The following is a 24,822-nucleotide window of genomic DNA, read 5'->3' as shown; positions in this document are numbered from 1 at the left end:
TTGACACATGTGCACACACACGCACGCCCACGTGTAGCCCACTCACTGACATGCGCACACACTCTCACAAACACGCCCACAGACACACATTCACATACACAGACTCACAGGCACATCCTTAGGCACACACACTCACAGATACACGTGGTCAGACACAGGTGCACATGCAAGGTGATCGTGCACACACTCTCACAGACACATGCACCCACACCTGTGCCCAGCCTGGCTCGCACACAGGTGCACTCACGGGCTCCCTCTCCAGGTGCGGGAACCCACCTGAAGCGGAGCAGCTCCACAGCCTCCTCGGGTGTGTTCAGATGCACCCTGAGGTCCTGGCCCTTCTTTATCCGGATCCCTCCATCCAGGCTGGCGGTGCCACGGACGCCGGTCACCCACCTCAGCCCAGCCTGCCCCAGGGTGCCCACTGTGCCCATCTGCGCCGAGATCTGGAGCAGGGCGCTGAGGAAGAGGCACACAACTGCATCCTGCAGCCCCAGGCAACGGCAAAGCCAGCACCAACCCACCCAGCTGCTCTCCGTGGTCCTGAGCCAGAGCTGCCCTTCCACCATGAACACCACTGACACGCACTCCATGTGTGCCAAGCACTCTACACATCACCATCGAACCCTCACCATCACTAGTCCCATTTTACAGATGGGGAAACCGAGGCTCAGAGGGGTGACACCAGCTGTGTGGGTCCCACAGTCGGGACATGGAACAGCCAGTTCTGGAGCCCAAACCCAGGGTCTCCATGCCAAAAAGCAGCCGTCACAGGACACCCACATACCCCACATCAGACCCAGAAACCAAGGACAGGTCGGCTTAGTGGCTGGGACAGTCGCCCAGCAGGCCTGGGAAGGTGAGCATTGTCAAATGCTGCTCAAAATCCTTCGTGCCATGTGGCCCTGGGTCAGCTGTGCACTCATCCTGCGTCTCAGTTTCCTCAACCCTTAGTGGGAAGAAGGAAAGCGTCCACCTCGTGAGTGGCCATGTGAGTTCAGTGGGCTCAGAGCCCGTGTGCCTTAAATGCTTTTCCCTCTCTCCCATCTCCCCTCCCCTCGGAGGCAGAGGGGGCAGAGGGAAGAGTGGAGTTGTGGCACGAGACGAATCTCAGCTGCCTCGCACTGCTGTGCCACCTCGGGCATGGAACCTCACCTCGCCAAGCGTCAGTCTTCTCACCTGTAAAGTGGGTGTAGCCGCCCAGGTTCTCCTCAAAGTCTCTTGGCACAAAAAACACTCCATCAACAGTAGCTGATATAACAGGTGGTCAGCAGAGGAGGGCTCCCCTCCAGCCCATGCTGATGCCCCAGCTCTTTGCAGGGGGAGGCCCCCACCCACCCACCTCCCCCAGCTCTGAGGAGCCAGCTACCTGGGCTTGACATAACCATTCACAGAGAAATCCGAGCGCTGCTGGAAGTTGGCTGTCCCTCCGACCTGGATGTTGATGGCAGCCGAGGCGTTTAGGGTCAGCTGGGCTAGGAGTCCAGACATGGTGGGAAAAGTGAGCTCCTCCATGGCCAGGTTCAGCCTTCGGTTCACCTGCACCTCCTGCCCCTGCAGTCAGAGAACCGTAACAGTGCATGTGACGGCCTCACTTAACCCTCACACAGCCCTCAGAGGGGACCTTATCATTGTCTCCAGTTTCCAGATGAGAAAACAGAGCCCACAAACAGATAAAATAACCCGGCTGAGCCCATGTAGCTAGAAACAGGAAGAGCTGGGGTTTGAACCAAGATAATTTACCAAGGGACATGGTCAGAGGTCAAGCATCCAGGGTCAGCCAGGTAAGGAGGGGTGTGGGCCCTGCCTGCGGTACAGAGCACTTAGTACGTGCCAGGCACACTCTAAACGTGTTGTTGCATTTTTACTGCATGAAGTCACTTGATTCAACAGCTCTATGAAGTAGATATTATTATACTATTACTATTCTATCATTCCCATTTCACAGATAAAGAAACTGAGGCCGTGGCAAGTTCAGCAACATGCCCAGGGTGGTAAGTGGTGCAGCCAGTTTTTGAACTTGGGCAGTCTGGCTCCAAATTCCATGCTCTTAAGTCTGAAAGTACTTTAGTATTTCCCCAAAGCATCAAAGGAAACATCTTCGGACCAGACGACAGGGAGGGGCCGAGCCCAGCCTGAGGTACCTTCAGGAGCTTGACAGCAAGCTCGGCCAGGTTCAGGGACTGGCGTGTCACATGACTCCCCATCGCCCCGCAGTCCACAAAGCTCAGCTCATGCCCCAAAACCTTCATGCTCAGCTCACACTGCAGCGCCCGCCGCTCCCGATGCCTCTGGGCCACCTGTGACCAGGAACAGGTCTGGGTTAGCCGGGCAAGGTACCTGGACTTTGGGAGGGGGAAGGGGCACCTGGAGAGAAAAGTGAAGGGCTTGTGGGGTCCAGAGCAGGGCTTGCAAAACTCACAGCCCAGAGGCAGAATCTGCAGATGTGTTTTCTTGGACCTGCACAGTCTACTCAATGCCGTGTGTGTGTGTGTGTGTGTGTGTGTGTGTGTGTGTGTGTGTGTGTGTGTGTGTGTGTGTGTGTGTGACAGAGACACAGAGACAGAGACAGAGACACAGAGACAGAGAGAGAGTTTTAGCAAACTTTATTTTGGAATAATTTTCGACATACAGAAAAGTTACTTCCCTAAAGAAGACATACAGATGGCCAAAAAGCACATGAAAAGATGCTCAACATCACTAATTATTAGAGAAATGCAAATCAAAACTATAGTGAGGTATCACCTCACGTCTGTCAGAATGGCCATCATCAAAAAAATCTACAAATAAATGCTGGAGAGGATGTGGAGAAAAGGGAACCCTCCTGCACTGTTGGTGGGAATGTAAATTGATACAGCCACTATGGAGAACAGTATGGAGGTTCCTTAAAAAACTAAAAATAGAGCTACCATATGATCCAGCAATCCCACTCCTGGGCATATATCCAGAGAAAACCATAATTCGAAAAGATACATGCCGCCCAGTGTTCATTGCAGCACTGTTTACAATAGCCAAGACATGGAAGCAACCTAAATGTCCATTGACAGATGAATGGCTAAAGAAGATGTGGCACATATATACAGTGGAATATTACTCAGCCATAAAAAGAACAAAATAATGCCATTTGCAGCAACATGGATGGACCTAGAGATTGTCATACTGAGTGAAGTAAGTCAGAGAAAGACAAATATCATGATTCGCTTACAGGTGGAATCTAAAAAATGGTACAAATGAACTTATTTACAAAACAAAAATGAGTTACAGATGTAGAAAACAATCTTATAGCTACCGGGGGGGAAGGGAAGGCAGGGATAAATTGGGAGATTGGGACTGTCATATACACACTACTATATCTAAAATAGATATAACTAATAAGGACCTACTGTGCAGCACAGGGAACTCTCCCCACTATTCTGGAATGACCTATAAGGGAAAAAAAATCTAATAGAGAGTGGATATAGGTATGGGTATAACTGAGTCCCTTTGCTGTACACCTGAAACTAACACAACATTGTAAATCAACTCTACTCCAATAAGAAAATATTTTTTGAAGTTGCAAAGATAGTACCGAGAGCTCCTATGGACCCGTCACCCTGTTTCCTCCATTGTTAACATCTTACATGACCAGGAAACATGGTGAAAACTAAGAAATCAACACCGGCATGTTATTAACTAAACTCTGGACTTTATCGGACTTTTCCATCCCATCCTGTTTCTATTCCAGGATCCAATCCAGGTGCCACATGGCATTTAGTGTTGTGTCATGTCTCTTCAGTCTGCCCTGGTCTGTGACAGTTTCTTGGTCTTTATTTTTCATGCAGTGTGTATTTTTAAATTTATTTCTAATATTTAAAAATCGGGAGATTTTCTATAAAATCCACATAGCCAGCATCTCAAAAAAGAGAAATATTGGCCTGTCTCCCCCTCCCTCCCAGCCCGCACTCACAACAAGGGGCAACAAGTGTTCAGAGCTGAGCAGTGGCTGCCACCCTGAGCTGAGGCCTGTGCTACATGGCTGACTGCCATACTCCCCACCATTCCCTGCTGTCTCTCCAACACTCAGGCCAAGGACTGTTGCCATTCGTCACTGTGCTTGTGCAAAATATATCTTGGGATGTGAATCTGTCACAAGGGAGAAAACAACAGACCAAAGGGATTGTGGATTCTAAGAAAACACATTTACATCCAGCCCACCACCCTTATTCAAGTTACTTGCTGGCCTCAGATCTGGTCCAAGAGGCTTTTGATGGTAGGGACCACGTCCTGATCATCTTTGTGCTCCTGGGCCCTGGGGTCACAGTTGGTGGTTAGTAAACGTGTTAATGTTTGAACAAATGCCCCAGCCACCACCTTGATTACCCCCAGATGTATGTGTAAATGACATTTATAAGAGCAAAAAGATGCTAACGATTTCATTGTCTATTGTTGGGGCAACGGTTATGTAAAGTGAGATCCCCACCCACAGAAAGGGTGTCAAAATGTATGCGTACAATGAGTTTTCAGTAAGAAAATACTCAAGTAACAATATGAAGTGGGAAACCGGGAAAGCACACACACACCCTAGCAGTTCCACTGCTGGGTACACACTGGACAGAAATGTGCACCTATATTCACCAAAGAGACATGCACAGAATGTTCACTGCACTACCCATAATAAGCCAGGAACTGGAAACTACCCAAAAGCCCACCAAAAGTAAATGGATAAAGAAACTGTGTTATATTCACACCATGGGATGCTACACAGCAAGGAGAATGAACAAGCTGTAAGTACACACAGCAACACAGATGGATCTCATGAACACACTTCAAGCAACAGAAGTCAGACACAAAAAAAGAGGATGTGAGCAGCATTATTCACAATCGTCACAAGATGGAAACAAACCAAAAGTCCATCGGCAGATGAAGGAACACACAAAACGTGGTCCATCCATACAACGCACTGTCATCCAGCCTTAAGAAGGAATGAAGCACAAAAACAGACATATAGATCAATGGAACAGAATAGAGAGCCCAGAAATAAACCCACACGCCTACAGTCAGGTAATCTATGACAAAGTAGGCGAGAACATACAATGGAGAAAAGACAGTCTCTTCAGCAAGTGCTGATGGGAAAGCTGGACAGCCGCATGTAAATCAATGAAGTTAGAACACGCCCTCTCACCATACACAAAAATAAACTCAAAATGCCTTAAAGACTTAAACATAAGACATGACACCATAAAACTCCTAGAAGAGAATACAGGCAAACATTCTCTGACATAAATTGTAGCAATGTTTTCTTAGGTCAGTCTCCCAAGGCAAAAGATATAAAGGCAAAAATAAACAAACGGGACCTAACCAAACTTATAAGCTTTTGCATAGCAAAAGAAACCATAAACAAAACAAAAAGACAGCCTACGGACTGGGAGAAAATACTTGCAAATGATACAACCGACAAGGGATTAATTTCCGAAATACATGAACAGCTCATATAGCTCAATATCAAAAAAACAAACAACCCAATCAAAAAATGGGCAGAAGACCTAAGTAGACATTTCTCCAAGGAAGACATACAGGTGGCCAAGAAGCACATGAAAAGATGCTCAACATCACTAAGCATTAGAGAAATGCAAATCAAAACTACAATGAGGTATCACCCCACACCAGTTAGAATGGGCATCATCAGAAAATCTACAAACAACAAATGCTGGAGAGGGTGTGGAGAAAAGGGAACCCTCCTACACTGTAGGTGGGAGTGTAAATTGGTACAGCCACTATGGAGTACAGTATGAAGCATCCTTTAAAAACTGAAAATAGAACTAGCATATGATCCAGCAATCCCACTCCTGGGCATATATCCGGAGAAAACCCTAATTCAAAAATATACATGCACCTCAATGTTTATAGCAGCATGATTTACAATAGCTAAGACATGGAAGCAACGTAAGTGTCCATTGAGAGATGAATGGATAAAGAAGATGTGGTACATATACACAATGGAATACTACTCAGCCATAAAAAAGAATGAAATAATGCCATTTGCAGCAACGTGGAGGGACCTAGAGATGATCATACTAAGTGAAGTCAGAGAGAGAATGACAAATATCGTATGCTATCACTTATATGTGGAATCTAAAAAAATGATATAAATGAACTTATTTACAAAACAGAAACAGACTCACAGATATAGAAAACAAATTTATGGTTACCAAAGGGGAAAAGGGGTTGGGGAGGGATAAATTAGGAGTTTGGGATTAACATATACACACTACTATATATAAAATAGATAAATAACAAGGACCGACTGTATAGCACAGGGAACTATATTCAGTATCTTGTAATAACCTATAATGGAAAAGAATCTGAAAAAGTATATATGTGTGTGTGTATATATTCAGTTATGTATGTATATATACATATATGTGTATATATACATACGTGTATGTATGTATACATATACGTATTGTGTATACATAAACGTATGTATACATATAACTGAATCACTTTGCTGTACACCGGAAACTATCACATTATAATCAACTATACTTCAATTAAAAAACTATTTGTGCAATAGAAAAAAGAAAGGAATGATGTACTGATACATGCTACAGGACAAATGAACCTTAAGAACGTGCTCAGTGAAAGAAGCCAGACACAAAAGGCCACATATTGTATGATTCTGTTTAGATGAAATGTCCAGAATAGGTAAATCTATAGAGACAGAAAGCACATTAATGGTTGCCAGGGGCTGGGAAATGAGGGAATGGGACGTGACTGCTAATGAGCGTGGGGTCTCCTTGGGGTGATGAAAATGTTTGGAACGAGACAGAGGTGGTGGTTGCACAACATTGTGAATATACGACGTGTCACTGAATTGTATACTTTAAAATAGTTAATTTTATGTTTACGTGAGCTTCACCTCATTTTTTTAAAGAGTACACGGTGAATGATTCCATTTATATTAAGTTCACAAAAGAAGCTGGATGTGACCTCTGCTGTCAACCATATTGAAGTAACAAGGACTGGATTTATCTTCCCACGTGGAGCAACAGATGAAACAGAAGAAACAAAAGTTCCCAAGACATTAGACATCAGGTAATGTGAGACAATGAACCCAAGAGATGGGAAATAGCAAGGTGAGCCCCAGCTTACTGCCTGGAGAGAGCTCAGGCTGAGGTGCAGGGAGGGGAACAGCGGGGCATGACAGACTCTCAGGGTTGAGGATCTGGGAGTCCAGGGAAACCAAGGTAGCTGGATTTTGCAGGGCAGAGTACAAGAGAGGAAAGAGCCACACAGAGAAAGAACTCTGGAAATCTCCAGAGGGTCCCAAGGATCTCTGTAACATTGCATTAGGCAAAGATTTCTTAGATGTAACACCCAAAACTTTATGCGTAAAAGAAATGGATAAACTTGAGTTCACTGAAATCAAGAACATTTGCTCTTCAAAAGACACTGTTAAGAGAATGAAAAGACCATGCCATACACTGGGAGAAAATATTTGCAAGTCACATATCTGATACAAGCCTTGTGTTCAGAATAGAGCAGGAATTTTCAAAACTCAGTCATAAGAAGCCAACCGAATTTTTAAAAAAGGATAAAATATTTGAACGTACACTTCACCAAAGAGGTACGGATGACAAGTAAGCACCTAAAAGATGCCCAACATCAGTAGCATTAGGAAAATGTACTTTAAAGCCCCAAGACACTACGACAAACAATTAGAATAGCAAACACTAAAAAGTCTAATCCTACCAAGTGCTGGCGAGGATGTACAAGAATTAAAACTCTCATACACTGCTGGTGGGAATGCAAAATGCTACAACCACTTTGCAAAACAGTTTAGCTAGCTCTTACACAAGTAAACATACAACTACCGTATGATCTAAGCCATCCCATCCTTAGATATTTACCCGAGACATGAAAACATATATTTATATGAAGACTTGTACACGAATGTTCATAGCAGTCCTACTTGTAACAGCCCCAAACCGGACATAACACAAATATGCACCAACAGGTGAATACAGACTGTGGTTCATCCACACCATGAACCACTACATGGCCACAGGAAGAAATAAACTATTAGTATACTCTACCATATGGATGAATCTCAAAATACTTACGCCGAATAAAGGAAGCCAGGCCAAAAAGGAGGACATGCTTTAAAAACAAAAGTATACGCTGCATAATTCCCTTTATGCAACATTCCAGAAAATACAAACATCTATTTTGACAGAAGAAGCCTATCACAACAGGGAGCAGGAGGAAGGGATTAAGAAGCACGAAGAAAACTTTGGGGGTGAGGGATATGTTGATTTAGTTGGTGATGGTTTCATGGTATATACGTATGTCAAAACCTATCAAATTGTACACTTTAAACACATACTATTTATTGTAGTTTGATTATATCTCAACAAAGCTGATTTTAAAGTAGAGTTCATTGATGCTTTTAGGGGTCAGAACAGTGGTTACCCTTGGGTATGGGTGGGTACATCAGAAGAGGGGGACCGAAGAGGGTGTCTGGGGAGCTGATGAGGGTCTGGGCGCTCGTTGTAAAGATGTGTTCCACTGGGGGAAACGCACGGGGTGTGCACTTCTCTATGTATGTGATACAGCTCACTACTGAGATCTGGACCGGAAATTTGCTTCTGTAAGTGGGTGGGAGGGCAGGGTCAGAGTTCATGGACACCTGGGTCCCCCAGTCCCAAAGCCCAAGCTGCCACCTGACAGCGTAGAGGAGTAGGCGTGAGGTGGGCTTGGGCGCTTCCCTTACCTTCCGCTGCAGGTCTCTCATCTTTCTGGACCTTTCTCCTGGACAGGCGGGGTTGGCTGGCTGCGGTGTAGGCCCTGGTCCTGGCTCTGGGGGCTTTTCCGCCTGGGCCTGTCTCTCCTCTTCCTGCCCCCAGAATGACTTTGGGCCAAATAGCCTGCTGGCTATTTCCTCAGCATTTTCCAGCCGGAGCCCCAGCTAGGAAGGAAAGCCAGGGGCTCAGGGAGGAGTAACCCAGTCACAAGGTTGACAAAGAGCTATGGGGTTGGGAGCTTGAACAGGGGGCCCTGGGCTCCCCAGGGTCCAGCCAGGCCCAAGGGCCAAGAGGTACAATCTTAGAAAGTCATCAAGCTCCAGATCTACCTGGCAAGGGCCACAAAGCAAGAATTCCTACTGATTCTTAAGCCCTGGTTCAAAGGTCACCACCTCTGGGAAGCCTTCCCTAAATTCCCATATCACTCCCTTCACACAGTCCCCCTCCCCTCCCCCAGCCAAATTTATCACTCCTTCCTCTGAGTGTCAAGCACACTACTCCAAGGTCACACTCAGACTAATCTGTGTGTCTCTCTTGCAAGATCCTGAGTTCCATGAGGGCAGGGACCTGTGTCTCATTCACTAAGCACACTCAACCCCTGGTGGTATGGTTAATTCTGTGTCTACTTGATTGGGCCATGGGGTGCCCAGATATTTGGTCCAACATTATTACAGGCGTTACTGTTAGAGCATTTCTGGATGGCTTTAACATTTTAGATCAGTAGACTGAGTCAAGCAGATTGCCCTCCATAACGTGGGTGGGCCTCATCCAATCAGTTGAAGGCCTGAATAAAACAAAAGTCTGCCGTTCCTCCAAATAAGAGGGAATTCCTCCTGCCTACCTTCAGACTGGCACACTGGCTTTTTCCTGCCTTCAGACGGGAACTACACCATCAGCTCTCCTGGCTCTCCAGCATGCTGACTGCAGGCCTGGGACTTGTCAGCCTCCATAATCCTATTGAAAGAGTTCTATGTCTCTGGAGAACCCTGACTAACAGATGAGCTGGTTGATTCTCAAAATCTGATGGATGAATGAACAAGTCCCTCCTTCCTTCCATCTGCCCATCCATCCACCCATCTGTTCACTCACTCTTGCATCCCTTCTTTCCATCCTCCCATCCAAGTGTCTCTGAGAGCATTTGCAGAGAAATCACCAGAGGGTCAGCCTTGAGCCCCGTGGGCAAAGTTTGGATGATAGGTTCCCTGTTCTCCATAAATTAGAAAGGGTTGGGATACGGCACAGAGCACCCTCCCTCAGACAAGCTACAGGGACCTGGGGGGAAGAGATGGAAGGGTCCCAAGTCAAGCCATTACTTTAAAGTTTGCTGGACAATAAAGAAAAATCAACACTTGCCAGACGCACACACACAAAATAAATAAAAATAAAGTTTGCTGGACATGCGGCCTCAGAGATCTTCCCTCTTCCACTGCTGCCCCCCACACAATCCATTTTCCACACAACAGCCAGAACTTTCAAGTTATCACTTGCCAACTCAAAACCCTTCCTCGACACGGCCCTACTCCCTCACTGTGCTCCCACGTTACCATTCTCCTGCACTTACTGTTCTCTACTCTATTTCTGTTCCTTAAACACACTAATCCCTTTCTCTTCTCAGGAACTCTGCACATACTGGGCCCCCTCCCTGGAAGGCTCTTACCTCAGCTTTTCACATGACTGCTTTTGTTCATCCTTCAGATCTCAGCTGAAACTTCACCTCCCTAAACACACTACTTAAAGTTGCCATCATTTTATCAATGTGTCTACTCATTTCTTATCTGTCTACCTCTCTGGGCTGTGAGCACCAAGCGGGCAGAGATCATGTCTCTCTTGTTCATCATCATATTCTCAGAGCCCAGCACAGGGCCTGGTACATGTCAGGTAGAAGATGGATATTGGCCAATGATGACAGGTGGATAGATGGATGCAAGGATGGATAGATAAGTGGGAGAACAGATGAAGAGATGTGTGGGTGAGGAGACTGATAGATAGATGTATGGGTGGGTGGAAGGGTAGATGAATAAATAGGTGAATGAGAGGGTAGATGGAGAGATGGGTAGACAAGTACATAAATGAATAGATGGATGAGGACAGAAGGATGGATAGGTGGATGGATGGACAGAGAAGAGGTATAGACGTATGGAAGAGCAGGTGGATGGATGGGTACGTGGGTAGGTGACTAGGTGGATGGATGGGGGGTGACTGAGAGAATAAATAGTTGATTGAGTGAAAGTGTAGATGGAGAGATGAGTGGGAGGGTAGATGGATGAGAGAGATTAATGAGATGGATAGATGAATAATGGATGGATGACAGATGGGGTGTGAATGGATGGGTGGGTGGGTGGGTGGAAGGATGGATAGGTGAGTGGACGGATGATAACTGGAAGAATAGATGGGTAGGTGAGAAGGCAGATGGAGAGACGATGCAAAGTACATAGATGGACGAGATGGATGAGAAGGAGGGAGGGAAGGAGGGATGGGGTGGGTGGTAGTTGAATGGATTTATGTATCAGTCAGTAGGTGGGTGAATAGATGGGTGGATAGGCAGACAGACGGGTGGGTAGACGTCAAAAGCTGGAAGTATAAGATGTGAGAGTAGATCTATAGATACAAGAGGTGATGGATGGAAAGATAGATGAATGGCCCCAAGCCCAGGAGAGGCCCTGAGGAGAAGCAAGGCCCCCTCTTACCTCTAGGAGGTTGAAGGCACGACCAAGGGCATGGACAGTCAGGTTGGCTGTGGCAGAACGGGGAAGGAAGGAGGCCGGAGAGAAGAGAAGGGTCCCCTCCAGGTTGGCTCCCAGGCTGCCCGATGCTAGAACAGACAGAGGATCAGTATACACCACACCGTTAACCCGGTGGGAGCTGGCCACCAAGGGGCCATCGCCGGAGACAGGGCCAGACACACAGTGCATCCTCTTGGCCAGGATAGGAAGCTCAGACCTAAGCCTTACCAAGGGCAGAGGGAAGGTCAGAACAGAAAGGTCACAAATGTACCCACACCTGCTGATAGGCAGAGAGGGGGCAGCCAGAGCACCCCACCCCCAGACCTGCTGAGTAGTTGAGGGGGTTTGGGTACCTAAGCTAGAACAGGGTCCCTTTTTGATTCTGATTAATTACAAGGAGGCAGCTGTCTCTCTTCATGCTAATCTCCTTTTTTCACCCAGGAAAAAGCAGTTCTCAAATTCACAGCCCTCGGCAGGCAAGGATCCATGAGAATTGAACAACAGTGTTTCACGGATACTGCATTTCTTTTTAGGATAACCCTATTTTTACAGAGTTAAACTGATCTTCCACTAATGGTAGGGATAAAAGGTTTCCTTTTAGAACAAGTGTAAGTTTAAAAGAACCAGTTTAGAGAAAAGATGGAAGCGCTATTCAGCTGAAGGTTATGAAGCGGCTCACACTTAACTATTTTTTAACTCTTCCAACAAAAATGTCAGGTGCTATTTTGGATACAGCAAAAAGATAAAAATAAAAAATCAAGCAAGTGGCATGTGAATATTTGACATTTGGGAAATGGTATCTTTGATCCACATGTCCTCAGGAGTTAGAATTCCCAGGTCCCCAAGCCTTTGTGGTCCCAGAGCAGGACAATACCTGCCCAGGATGCCCGTACCTGAGCGGAAGGTGACGTCAGAGTAGGACGAGTGTTTCCAGGTCTCTGGATGGAACTCTTGGCTGACGATGTCCTCAGGGATGGCCTCCCGGAGGGCCCGTTTCAGGGGGTCGCCTGTCTCCAGCAGCTGCAGGAGATGACTCCACACAAAGGAGCCCACTGGAGTCCCAGCGCAGCCAGTGGGGAGGGGAGGGGGGAATGGTGAGGGAGGACCCGGAGCTGGCACAACCCAGAGAAAAGACCCCGCAACCCCCCTTCCTGGGTCCTGCTATTTCCACCCACCAGGGGCTTCTCAGGAGCCTAGCTACTGAGAACCACGTCCTCTTTGAAGAAACAGTGGCAAAGAGCAGTGCCTTAATGGAACTTAGAAATCTAGCCTGTGCAGGGCATTCTGACATGCTTTCCAGAAGGAAAAGGGGGGTATTGTGGGCAAAGTCCTGGTTTGAAAGTCAGCCCCGAGTCTGAATCCCAGTTCCACCATTTATGAGCTGTGTGACCTTGGGCTGGTTACTCCACCTCTCTGAGCCTTAGTGTCCTCATCTGTAAAATGAACTATAATGACCTATCTCTCAGGGCTGTTTGTGCAGATCAGTCAAGGGCAGAGCCTGGACCTAAAGGACTGAGTATCTTTCAGCGCTGGGAAAGGGGTGACATGCAATCCACGATGGGGACCCTCTGAGGCTCTCTAGAGTGGTAAAAATGAAATGAGAGCACCAAGGAGGATATTATTCTAACTGGGAACCCCAGTCCTCTTGCCTGTCCCAGAGGATGTCTCAGAATGCCCAGCAGGGAGCTTCTGGAACAATCCACATGGAACAGAGCTGAGTCTGCCTTTTGTTTCCATCAGGCAACGTGCAAGCCTGATACCCCAGGGCCTCCATCGAGGCTGTCCCTTGGCTGATCCCCTCTGAGGGCTTGGCCCAGTGGCCTATTGATGCAGAACAGGCCCCTCTCCCACCCCCATTCCACCCCTGAACCTGCCAACAGCGGGCTGCAACTTCTAGTAGCACCATTTCTTTTCCTTTTGGCAAGGGGGCGGGGTTTGCTGTTTCTTTAGAAGGTAGTTTAGCAGTATCACTTCAGACTTTTAAATGTGTGCCCCTGGGCTTCCCTGGTGGCGCAGTGGTTGAGAGTCCGCCTGCCGATGCAGGGGACACGGGTTCGTGCCCCAGTCCGGGAAGATCTCACATGCCGCGGAGCGGCTGGGCCCGTGAGCCATGGCCGCTGAGTCTGCGCGTCCGGAGCCTGTGCTCCGCAACGGGAGGGGCCACAACAGTGAGAGGCCCGTGTACCGCAAAAAAAAAAAAAAAAAATGTGTGCCCCTTTACGTTGGCTACTTTTCCTCTGGCTAGATTAGCACAAGGGCCCAGGACTGGATATATAGAGAGATTCATTTTGGTTGTTGTTCCTCATGGCAGAAGGCCTGAAACAATCTAAGTGCCTATCGGTGGGGCTGGTAACGTCGATGACGGTTAAGCTCCCAGTGGAACACCGAACAGCTGTAGCTCAGAGTCCAAGTGTGCCGATGTGGAAAGAGCTCCCAGACGCACTGAGGAGCAAAATGGCATGTATAACATGATCCTGAGTTGCTACTGCTGTTAAGGAGATACACGCCCATGTTCATACGTACACTACACGTTCTGATGGGACACACAAGAGAACTGGTCACGGTCAGTACCTTCAGGAAACAGAACTTAGGGATCAGGAGACATGGAAGGCAGACTTTAACTTTCCATTTATATTTTGCCATCTGCTTTGAAATTTTGGCTACATAGTAGTAATAACAATGGTGATAATAACATTAAAAGTAACAGCTATGCACATAGCTCTTACAATGTTCTAAATGTCTTCCTGTACCAACTCATTTTATGCTTCCTCTGCGAGGGAGGTATTGTTATTATGCCCATTTCACAGATGAAGATGGAGGCTCATAAAAGTTTAGTCACTTGTCCAAAGGCACACAGGTAGGAAGTGGCTGACCTGGGATTTGAACCCAGGCTGGCAGGCCCCAGGCTCTCAGCTCACTGAAAATTATGTCAACTCACTGTACATTATGTAAAAACTTTTTGAAAATTAGTTGAACCTATTTTTTGAAGTTCCACCCGTTTAAAGGGAACTCTCTGACCCCACAAGGGATCTGAGATTCGGAGACACTGTCCCTCCTCTGCCTCGAGTCTCTCCTCCAGGTACTGTGCCATGACCTGACCAGGGCTAGAAGGGAACTCAGCGACTTCCACCCCACTTTACAGATGAGGAAACTGAGGACCACAGAGAACCAACTTCTCCAAGGTTGTTCAATTGCCACGTGGGGGAGGGGAGCATGCAAGGCCACTTGTCCAGACAGTGTGCTAAGAGAAGGGGAGCGGGAAGGGGACAGAACACCTGACGGATGGAGCGTGAGCGTGCCCCTGAACCCCTGCACCCACCAGGTGGCACCAGGCCAGCCCCAGCCCCCCAACCCCGACCTGCAGCTGCTCACCCTGGGTGGACGGCTCTCCTGCCTGGGTGCGCCGCACCTGGGCAAACACCTCCTCGTCCGGGCACCTCATCAGTGCCAGGTAGGCATTGATGCGGATCTCAGCATCCTCCTCGGGGCTTTGGTACAGGCTGGAGAGCACGGATCGCTGCCTCGGGCAGGGGGAAAGTCATCACTCAGGGACCACCCACCTCCACCCAGGAGCACAATGTCCCCTCATCTGCACTGGCTCCAGCAGGTGGCCCCGATGCCCTGCCCCAGCTCTCCTGACGTCTCCAGAGCTGCTCTAGACACTCTCACCTGTGGCCCGGTTGTGGGAGGTGGTAGGTTCCCCAGTCACTGCTAATCCCCATCCTCCCACAGGCCAGCCAGAGCCTCATCGATTTCCACAGGTAACAAGGGATAGACAAGTGGGCGTGGCTGCATTCCAAGAAAACTTCATTTACAGGAACAGCACAGCACAGCAACGGACACACAGGAGGTATTCCCGACCCCCCTTCCTAAGCAAGCCACCTCCCCTACCCCGTGATTCTCTGCCCCATCACCTGTTGGTTTCCTTCACAGCACAGCCATTTACCCATCCACTCATGCAGCAATATTTACTGAGCACCCATTATGTGCCTGGCAAGGTGCGAGGTGCTGGGTGCCAATTATGAACAAGACAAACCCAGCTTTTATCCACCTGAAGCTTACATTTTAGTGCAGAGACAGACACTAAATAAGGTTAATATGTGAAATATATAATACGTGAGGTGATAATAACTGCTAAAGAGGGAAAAATAAAATGGGGAAGCCGGAGGCGTGGGGGGCTCGAAGAGGTCCATCTCAGGTGAAACAGCCAAGGAAGACTGACAGCAAAGCGATTTCTAAGTAAAGGCCTTCTAGAGGTAAAGGAGTAAAGCCTGGGGGTATACAGGGGAAAGGAATTCCAGGAAGGGAGAAGAGCACGTGCAAATGGCCTGAGACAGAAGGAAGCCCTGCAGGCTTGAAGAACAACAGGGAGACCAGTGTGCCTTATGAGGAGTGTGGGGGTGGTGAGGGAAGTAGGAGGTGAAGCCAAGAGGTGCTAGTGGGTCCGTGGTCAGACCACAGGTCCTGATAAGTCATTATAAGGACTCTGGCTTTGACTCTAAGTGAGACAGGACCCGCTAGTACAGGGGTCAGCAAACTTTTCCTGTAAAGGGAAAGAGAGTCAATTTTTTTTGGCCTTTGCAGGCCATGCAGTCTCTCTTGCAAACTACTCAACTCTGCAGTCGTAGCAAAAAAGCAGCCCGGACCGCACATAAATGAACAGGCACAACTGTGTTCCAACAAAACTTTACATACAAGATCAGGCAATAAGCTGGATATAGATAATGGACCATGTCTTGCCAACCCCTGAACCAGAGCGTTTGCAGCACAGGTGGCTTATATATAGTTTGTTTGTAATCATACACTTATTTGTATATTTATTTGATAAATATATGCCTCCCACATAGACACAGGCTCTATGAGAACAGAGACCTGGACACCTGTTCACGCAAGTACCTACCACAGTGCCCAGCATATAACAGGTGCTCGGTACATGAGATGAATGAATGAGCAAATAAAGAAGTGAACAGTGGTTTGAGACCCACTACTGCCCAATGCCAACCACAATGAAATAACATGCAGAAGCTCACGTTTGCAGAGCAGGGAACCCTCCGGAAGGCCTGGATGGCCCCCAGCCGGATCTCAGGGGGGCAGCTCCTCAGGGATGCACAAGTGCTCAGCTTGGGGGTGAGAGCCACGGCCGCCAGACCGGCATTGCCAATGGCCTTCAGCACGAGCTGGAGCTGAAACAAGATGGTGGTGGGGCCTTGAGGCCTGACGGGTACGCCCAGCCCACCCATTCAGGCTACAGCTCGCCCACTTGACAGGGACCCCATCAAGGGGCCGTGCCCAGGATGGGGCTGTCCTCACCTGGTCAGCGTCTGAGGGCTCCTGGAAGGTGCAGTTGGCACCCAAGGCGTCTTCCAGGATCCTCATGAGGGAGCCAACACCAGGCAGCTGCCCGCAGGGCCCGTCCAGAGACACACAGAGGTTATGCACCAGAGCTGAGATGCCCAGGAAGGCGCTGGGGCTGGCCTCCGGCGTCTGAAGCAGTGGCTGGGGACAGAAACCGGCCCCCCGACCCCAGCCGAGAAGCCTGGTAAGGGGTCCTTCACAGGTCTCGCCATGTGCAGATCTAGGGTGCTTCCTAAAAATACAGAGGCCCCGGCCCCCCACCCCTGAGGGTCTGAATAAGTTGTCCACGGAGGGACCTGCATGGGGCATTTCTTAAAACACCCCAGATGACCATTCATGTGCATCGAGGATGGAGAACCACACCTCAGGGTGTGGGACAGGGGACATTTGGCAATGTCTAGAGACGGGATGTTGTCACAGATGGGGGACAGTGCTGCTGGCATCTAGTGGGCAGAGACCCGGGATGCTGCTAAACGTCCTCCCAGACAGCGGACAGCCCCACATGTCAACAGCGCCAGGGCTGAGAGACCCTGGGCTACATCACCAGTCTGGGGGGGCAGGGTGGGGGTGGTGAGCTTCTTCTGGGTGGACTATGGTGAAGAACCTCCGACAAAGTGTCAGGACCCACCCCGGGTGGGTGGCACGGCTCTGCCACCTCCCAAGATGTATGAAACGTGTAAGAAATAAAACCAAAGTTCTCTCTCTGTGATCAATGGGCAAAACAAGTAAGCCAGCTTTTTATGCCCTTCTGTAAAGCCGCACGAGAGACCAACCGTCTCTTCTGGGATCATAGGATCCCCAAGTAGTGGTCGCAGTCCCCTGTCTACAGCAGGGGAGATGGAAAGCAGACAAGCTGTGTCCTGCCGCCCAGCCAGGCTGGTTTTCTCCAAACAGCATCACCCGCCCCCAGTTCTGGGAGTGAGAGGGATGAATGGGCAAGGGCTGAGAGAGCTCCCAGGCCACTGTACCTCCCGCCTGTCAGCTGGGGCGACTGGGACCATGCTGTCCTGGACCTGGTGGGGGCATGAGGGCACCCAGCATTGGCTTTGCTCTTCTCCCAGGGTCTTGATAGGAAGTTGGGCAAAAAGGTGGAAAGAGGAAAGGATGTGCTCTGAGTGGAGACTGTCTTTAACAGAGGTGGCCCTGGGTCCAATCCAAAAGAACCCAAATGGAAAGGCACGGCCAGTAGCATTAGTGTAAATGGTGAGCAACTGCCCAGCCCACATACTGATGAAAGCAGCTCTTTTGCCCCTTTCCTGTTCACCCATTTCTGTCCCCCCTCTAACCCTAAAAGCCCAATTATAGGAATGAGATCACTAAGCAGTTAAAACGGACTCCTCCTGACTTATGCTCTTCTGAATGCACACCATGCCTTGCCTAACCTGCTGATTCTTTTCCTAGATAAAAAGAAGTAAGAAGAAAGTAAGAATAAAGAATGACTAGCTCTCTACCCCCAACAGCCCCCTAAGGAGTCCTGCAAGCAGATCACGCAGGCAAGATAACATCTGAAGAGAGAGTCAGCCAGTCTGCATGCACAGAACAATGCAGAACCCAATCTCCTGCCCCAGTGATTCACTGAGATTCTCCCCCCGTGTTTCCCTTTAAAAACTGTCACGGCTGAGCAGAATCTTCAGAGTTGGTCTCAACACACAAGTCCACCTTCTCCCCAGACTGCCGGCTTTTCTGATTAAAGCAACTTTCCTTTCTACTGACGCTTGCCTCTCGAATTATTGGCTTTTTAGTGGTGAGCAGCTGAACCTGAGTTTGGTAACAGACCCAGGAAATAAGAAAGTCCCTTGTGTATAGTGCTTGCCAATTTCCATGGTGTAAATGCTCCCACCCTGGCGATTTGAGCTGAGTCACTACAAGGGATCTGGGAAGAGATGGGGAGTCAGCAGCAGGCACACCTCCCGTGACTGGTCCACACACGACACAAGCAATGCAAATAAGCCTGAGGGTGTGGACACGGGACCGCATAGTAAGAGCATTAGAAATTATCCATCTCTCGGGGCTTCCCTTGTGGCGCAGTGGTTAAGAGCCCACCTACCAATGCAGGGGACACGGGTTCAAGCCCTGGTCTGGGAAGATCCCACATGCTGCGGAGCAGCTAGGCCCGTGTGCCACAGCTGCTGAGCCTGCGCTCTAGAGCCTGCGCGCCACAACTGCTGAGCCCGGGTGCCACAACTACTCAAGCCCGCCCGCCTAGAGCCTGTGCTCCACAAGAGAAGCCACCGCAATCAGAGGCCCGCTCACTGCAACAGAGACCCCATGCAACCAAATATAAATAATAAATTATCCATCTCGTACCTTTATTTTAATATGATTTCTCTAACTGCAAGCTTAGATCATTTAATTTTTAATAATGGCTATGTTTATCAATCAGCTCGAAAACTACCTGAAAATCAAGACTCTCCCACAGCACATGTTGGGGCCCTTTTCGGTCTGGTTCCCTGAAGAGCAGGAGGAGACCCAGCCCTCCTTTGGGGGTCAGACTGCCCAACCCACCCAGCTCAGATAGGCCCCTCTCTTCCGGGGGCCTCACAGTGGCAGGGACTCAGCCCAGGCTGAGTCGGAGGAGGGTCATTCCAGCTGCTCAGCAGAGCTCCCCCAGACGCTCAGCCACCCTTACCCCAGGGCACTGAAGCTTTCAGCTGAGAGGAAGACAGAAATGGGGGGGGGCTCAGAAGAGGGGAATGCTGGTTCTAGGCCTCTCGGAGGAAAACCAAGAAAGACGTATTTTATTTAATAAACACACAGCACTCCCTATGTGCCAGGCTCTGCGGTTAACAGGGCACACATGTCACCTGCTTAGAGCCTGAGACACAGAGAGGTTAAGTAACTTGGCTAAGGTCACTCAGCCAGAAAGTGGTAGAGCCAAACTTGACCCTGTAGGGTCTGGTTCCCAGGCTGGGCGCTCCCCCTGCACTCACTGTTTCTCAAAATACATATTCTGGGCTCATTTGTGAAAACCAGACCCGGGCACTGGGCATCAGACAGTGGCCTCGATTATTCCTACAGCCCAGAGCAGGGACCGCCTGGCAGCCTGGGGGAAATACAGCCTCTGCACCAGCTGTTCTTCCCTTGGGTTCATGGTCCTAACCAGGTCTGTGTGTCCACGCAAGGGTATCTGTGTGTGTGCATCTCAGTGTGTGTGTGTTTTAGAATCGCAGTGTTTGTGGGTGTGTGCATTCCTGGGTAGGTGTGCACGTGTCTCAGTGTACATGCATATCCCAGGGCACATGTCCCAATGCGTGTGTGTGCACTCATTCGAGTGTGCCCTGATGTGTGTGTGCACATGTACTGACGTGGGTGTGTCCCCGTATGTACACATGCAAGTCCCAGTGTGAGAATGCACACTTGTCCCAGTTTATCCTGGGGGGGGGGTGTCCAGGTGTGGGTGGATGTCCCTACTTGTCCCTGTGTGTGAGTGTCCTGGTGTGTGTGTGTACATGTATGGCATGTCTGTGTGAGTACGTCTGCATGTCCAGGTACACGTGTGAGCCCTGGTGTGTACGTCTCAATATGTCTCAATATGTGGGTACGTGGGGATATGTGTCCCCCTGTGGGTGTGTGTCCCCATATGTTCCCACGTAACCATCTTCAGGGTACACGTATGTGAGTCTTGGTACGTGTGTGTGTGTATGTGTGTGTGTGTTTCCTTTGTGGAAGGAACGGGGAACGGGGACCTGTGGCTTGGAAAAGCATGTGCAATGTTATTCCAGATTTGGCAAATGAAAACAAACACTCTGTTTTCTTAACACAGAGGAGGGAAAGCAGGGCTCAGCTGGGATGCAGGGGTTATGAAAAGATTGCGAGAAGCCACTCAGACCTGCGGGATGAGGGTTCCTGCCTGCCAGAGGCCTTCACCTCTGCCCGCTCTGCCCCAGGAAGGCTGCCAGCAGGAAGGCAGGGCAGACTTGGGCCCTCCCAGGGCCAAAGATGGAGCCAGAAGCCTGGGAGGGCTCTGTGGGGAGGGCGGGACAGCTGGAGCCACTTGGTTTGCTGGGAGCCAGGCCCCACCTGGGAGCTACAGGGCCAGGACAGCTGGGCCAGTGTCAGGCCTGGGCTCTGAGAGAGTCCAGACAGCAATGACCCTGCTTGTTTGACGGCTGCCCTGGGGGTCTGTCCAGAACTGCCAGCCTCCCTCAATTTCACAAGAGTCAGAACGCCAGATCTTAATGCCAAAATCTCTGACTTAAAAAGGTTTGGTTCGGGACTTCCTTGACGATCCAGGGGGTAAGACTCCACACTCCCAACGCAGGGGGCCCGGGTTCGATCCCTGGTCGGGGAACTAGATCCCGCATACATGCAGCAACTAAGAGTTCGCATGTCACAACTAAGACCCAGAGCAGTCAACATAAATAAATAAATAATAAATAAAACAGTATTTTAAAAAAACAATTCAATTAAAAGTCTGCTTCAAATATTCAACTTTCTCTTTTTTTAATCTTTAAAGATGGAAAGATGAAATCATCCCTAAGCCTATGACCACTTTTCCAATGTGACTTTAACACCCATTCATCTTGTCCCAAACCCAGTTCCTCATATCCAAACCAACCCTCCCCAGAACGCCGAGCAATTAAGCTGGTAGGAAAAAAAAAACATAGGAAGCACCATGACCTTGGGGAGGTGAAGCACTAGCTGGAAAAGACTGATCAGCTGGACTTCACCAAAATGAAGAACTTCTGCTCAGCAAAACACACCATTAATACAGTCCAGCAACAGAACAAAGTCCCGACACACACGTGTGCATGCACACGCGTCACGGACAGAATCTCACAGAGAACGTAGGAGAAAGAAGCCAAACTCCAGATGCACACGAGCCCACGGGTGTGAATGTCAAAAGCAAGCAAAACCTAGTGATGGTCAGAAAAGTCAGAATCATCGTGACCTTTGGGGTCACCGACTGGGAGCTGGAAATGTCCTATATCTTGTCCAGGGGTGGTTACACAGGTGAACACGGATGCGAAAACATCAAACTGGATACTTAAGAGCAGGGCAGTCTCCTGAATGTATAGTTTAAAATGTAAGAACACACACCCCCTAACTGCAACGTAGGACCCTGGGCGGGACCCTGGAACAGACAGAGGACATTAGTGGAAAAAGCAGTAGGATCTGAACAGCTGGAGTTGGTTAACAGTAAGGTAGCAAGGTCTGTTTCTTAGCTGTAGTAAACACTTTCTGGTGATTTAAGATGTTAATAATGGGGGAAGTGGGGAGGGGTGTACAGGAACTCTGTACTATCTGCAACTTTTCTGTAAATCTAAAATTATCCTAAAATAAAAAGTGTATTAAAATAATCTCTTGCTGGGCTTCCCTGGTGGCGCAGTGGTTGGGAGTCCGCCTGCCGATGCAGGGGACGCGGGTTCGTGCCCTGGTCTGGGAAGATCCCACATGCTGCGGAGCGGCTGGGCCCGTGAGCCATGGCCGCTGAGCCTGTGCATCCGGAGCCTGTGCTCCGCGGCGGGAGAGGCCACAACAGTGAGAGGCCCGTGTACCGCAAAAAATAATAATAATAATAATAATCTCTTGCCTTCCTCCCTCCCCCTCCCTCCTCCTCCCCCTCCCTCTTTTTCTTACCCCCCTCTCCCTTCCATCCTCCCGCTTCAGGCTGCACAAAGCAAGCCTGCATCCCCAGCACATGCCCACCTCAGCACATGTGCATCCTTGTGACAGGTTGAGAGAACAAGCAAATACAGTCCAGAGAGGTGCAAGCTCTGGTCTTGCAGGATGAGAACCTACGAGAAGCAGGTGAGAGAAGATCCTGGGCTCCGAGACAGCCGAGACTCCCACCTGCTCTGCTCACGGCGTGTCCCTGGCAAGTGGTCACAGCAGCGACACCAGTGCGTACATAACACTTAGCCCACGTCACAACAACTATTAGTCTGCACCATCACCCTACGAGTTACTCCCACCGCACAGACGGGCACCCGAGGCACAGAAGAGTGGAGCATCTTGCCCAAGGTCGTGCTGGTAGGGACAGGGTTGGATTCTGAAGCAGAGGGACCAGGCACCAGAGTCTGTGCTTTTGGCCACTGCATTCATGCCGAACAAAGAAAGAAGGAATAGGGAGCCCGACCCTGCCCAGCACTGGCTGAGCCTCCGCAGGCCCTGGATGGCGCTGACGTCCCTATGGTTAGAGTGTCACCTGCTAGGCCATGAGCTATGGGTGATGCCCCTTGGGGCCTGGCCCTCGTCTGGCTCCAGGTCAGTGCCCGATTCCCTAATGAATGGAGCCAACCACACAGCCTAGAACAGCCCCACTGCAAACTCTGGAGGTGTGGGTCAGGGGTCAGGCCAGGGGTGAATGCTCCCTACACTCCAACTGGAGAGTGGCCAGAGCCCCTCCAGCATGAAGGACTGAAAGATCCTGCTGGAGACCCCCTCATCAGCCAGCACAGGGGTCCAGGGACCCTGGCTGGCCCATCACCGCTTCCACTCCCCACTGGTGACCTCTGAATCCTGGCCCACTACCAGTCTGGGACAGCAGGGTGAGGACTGACAAGTGACCCCACCACCAGCTGAGTGCGGACACCCCCCATGGTCCAAGGGAAAGGCACAGCAGCTGCATCACCCAGCTACCCAGCCTCCTTGGGCCTCAGTTTCCTCATCTGTAAAATGGGAGTAATAAAAGCACCTACTTCATAGAGGCATCAGGGGGGTTAAATAAGACCTCCTTGTGCTGTCAGAAATTATTGGCCTAGTTTCACATGCTTTCCTAATCTCAAGATTCATTAAATATGCTTGATTACAGGAATAATAGCAGCTCTAATTTAAAGCGCTTGGACTCTGTGCCAGGCATCGGGAGAACTGCTTCACATTCAGCATCTCATTTCTCACCATGAGCCCAAGAGGGAAGTGCTGCTCCATCCCCATCTTACAGATTGGAAAACAAGCTCAGAGAGGTCAAGTCACTTGCCTAGGATCAGAGAGCTGGGAGGGACACTGCTGAGACTCAAACCCAGATTTCTCTGACCTGCCTCCACTGGTCCCACGAGGCACTGGCACAAAGCCCGGAGGACAGAAGGTTCCCCCACCCCTCCCCACCGCACCCAATCAGCAGTGGAGCAGGGGAGGGATGACACGGGGCGGGGTGGTACGCAGAGGCTCACCAGCAGCGCGTGGACCATAGCATCTGTGGGCTGCGGGACAAACGCCAGTGACCAGAGCCATGCCTCTGTCTCATCTGCCTCCAGCTCCCCGGACACAATGAGCTCCGCCATGAGGCTCACGCAAGGCTTGGTACCACAGGGGGGCAGGGCATCCACCAGCGGTCGCCTGAGATGGAGAGAGGCCCAGGAAACATCATGATGGCGGCCCACACACCCCAGGAGCCTTCCAGGACATCTCTTGTGAAGCCTCAGGTCATCCGGGAGCGATCAGAGGCTCGGAGAGGTACAGCAGGGACCTGTCCACACTCACAGCCCCGGGAAGGGGCCAAGCCGGGCCTGGGAGCCAGGCAGCCTGGCCGGGGGCCTGTGCTCTTAGGGCCACAGAGACACCAGCAGTCCAGTCTAAACCCTTGCAGTGCTGCCCACCCTGGAGACACAGCGGTTTGGGGCGACATGAGTCCCTGCCCACTGCTCTCCAGAAACCAACCATGGTCACCATGTAGGGTGAGAACCACTTGCATAGAACAGGAATCAACAATTAGCAGGTTGCCTCCCATTAAACCTCTAATGCTCTCAGCCCAACATCAGGATCTTTTCCCTTTTTTTTTTTTTTTTTTTAAGATTACCGAAAGGCTGAGAAGTTCCAGAAAGGTTTCCAACCTTTGCACAATGATGGGTCTAAACAGGAAAATGATGACTGAACGGGGGTGGGTGCATAGGTCGCAGTAGAAATGGGAGGTTCCCAGAGCTGGGGTCACACGAGGCAGCAGGGCACACGGGGGGGGTAGATTGGGACCCCCCCCACCCCATCAACCCTGATGAGTGGCATCCATGGCCACAAAAGACCAG

At 49.8% G+C, this 24,822-nt stretch overlaps 1 protein-coding gene across 1 annotated transcript in view; it reads right to left on the bottom strand.

The window, feature by feature from the left end:
• The window catches only part of LOC101325118 (uncharacterized), a 288,914-nt gene that overhangs the window by 96,120 nt on the left and 167,972 nt on the right, over positions 1-24,822 (bottom strand). The window contains exons 13-22 of the mRNA XM_073793232.1: positions 23,974-24,139; positions 16,817-17,002; positions 16,537-16,689; positions 14,879-15,023; positions 12,400-12,558; positions 11,471-11,595; positions 8,753-8,947; positions 2,145-2,300; positions 1,370-1,554; positions 277-459 (exon numbers count right to left, since the gene is read on the bottom strand). Coding sequence (XP_073649333.1) covers positions 277-459; positions 1,370-1,554; positions 2,145-2,300; positions 8,753-8,947; positions 11,471-11,595; positions 12,400-12,558; positions 14,879-15,023; positions 16,537-16,689; positions 16,817-17,002; positions 23,974-24,139 — 1,653 coding nt within the window. The remainder of the gene's footprint in view (positions 1-276; positions 460-1,369; positions 1,555-2,144; positions 2,301-8,752; positions 8,948-11,470; positions 11,596-12,399; positions 12,559-14,878; positions 15,024-16,536; positions 16,690-16,816; positions 17,003-23,973; positions 24,140-24,822) is intronic.

The sequence above is a fragment of the Tursiops truncatus genome, chromosome 15 (genome assembly GCF_011762595.2).
Source record: "Tursiops truncatus isolate mTurTru1 chromosome 15, mTurTru1.mat.Y, whole genome shotgun sequence".
In the NCBI taxonomy this organism is placed as follows: Eukaryota; Metazoa; Chordata; class Mammalia; order Artiodactyla; family Delphinidae; genus Tursiops; species Tursiops truncatus.
This window is presented reverse-complemented; position numbering and strand designations above follow the sequence as displayed.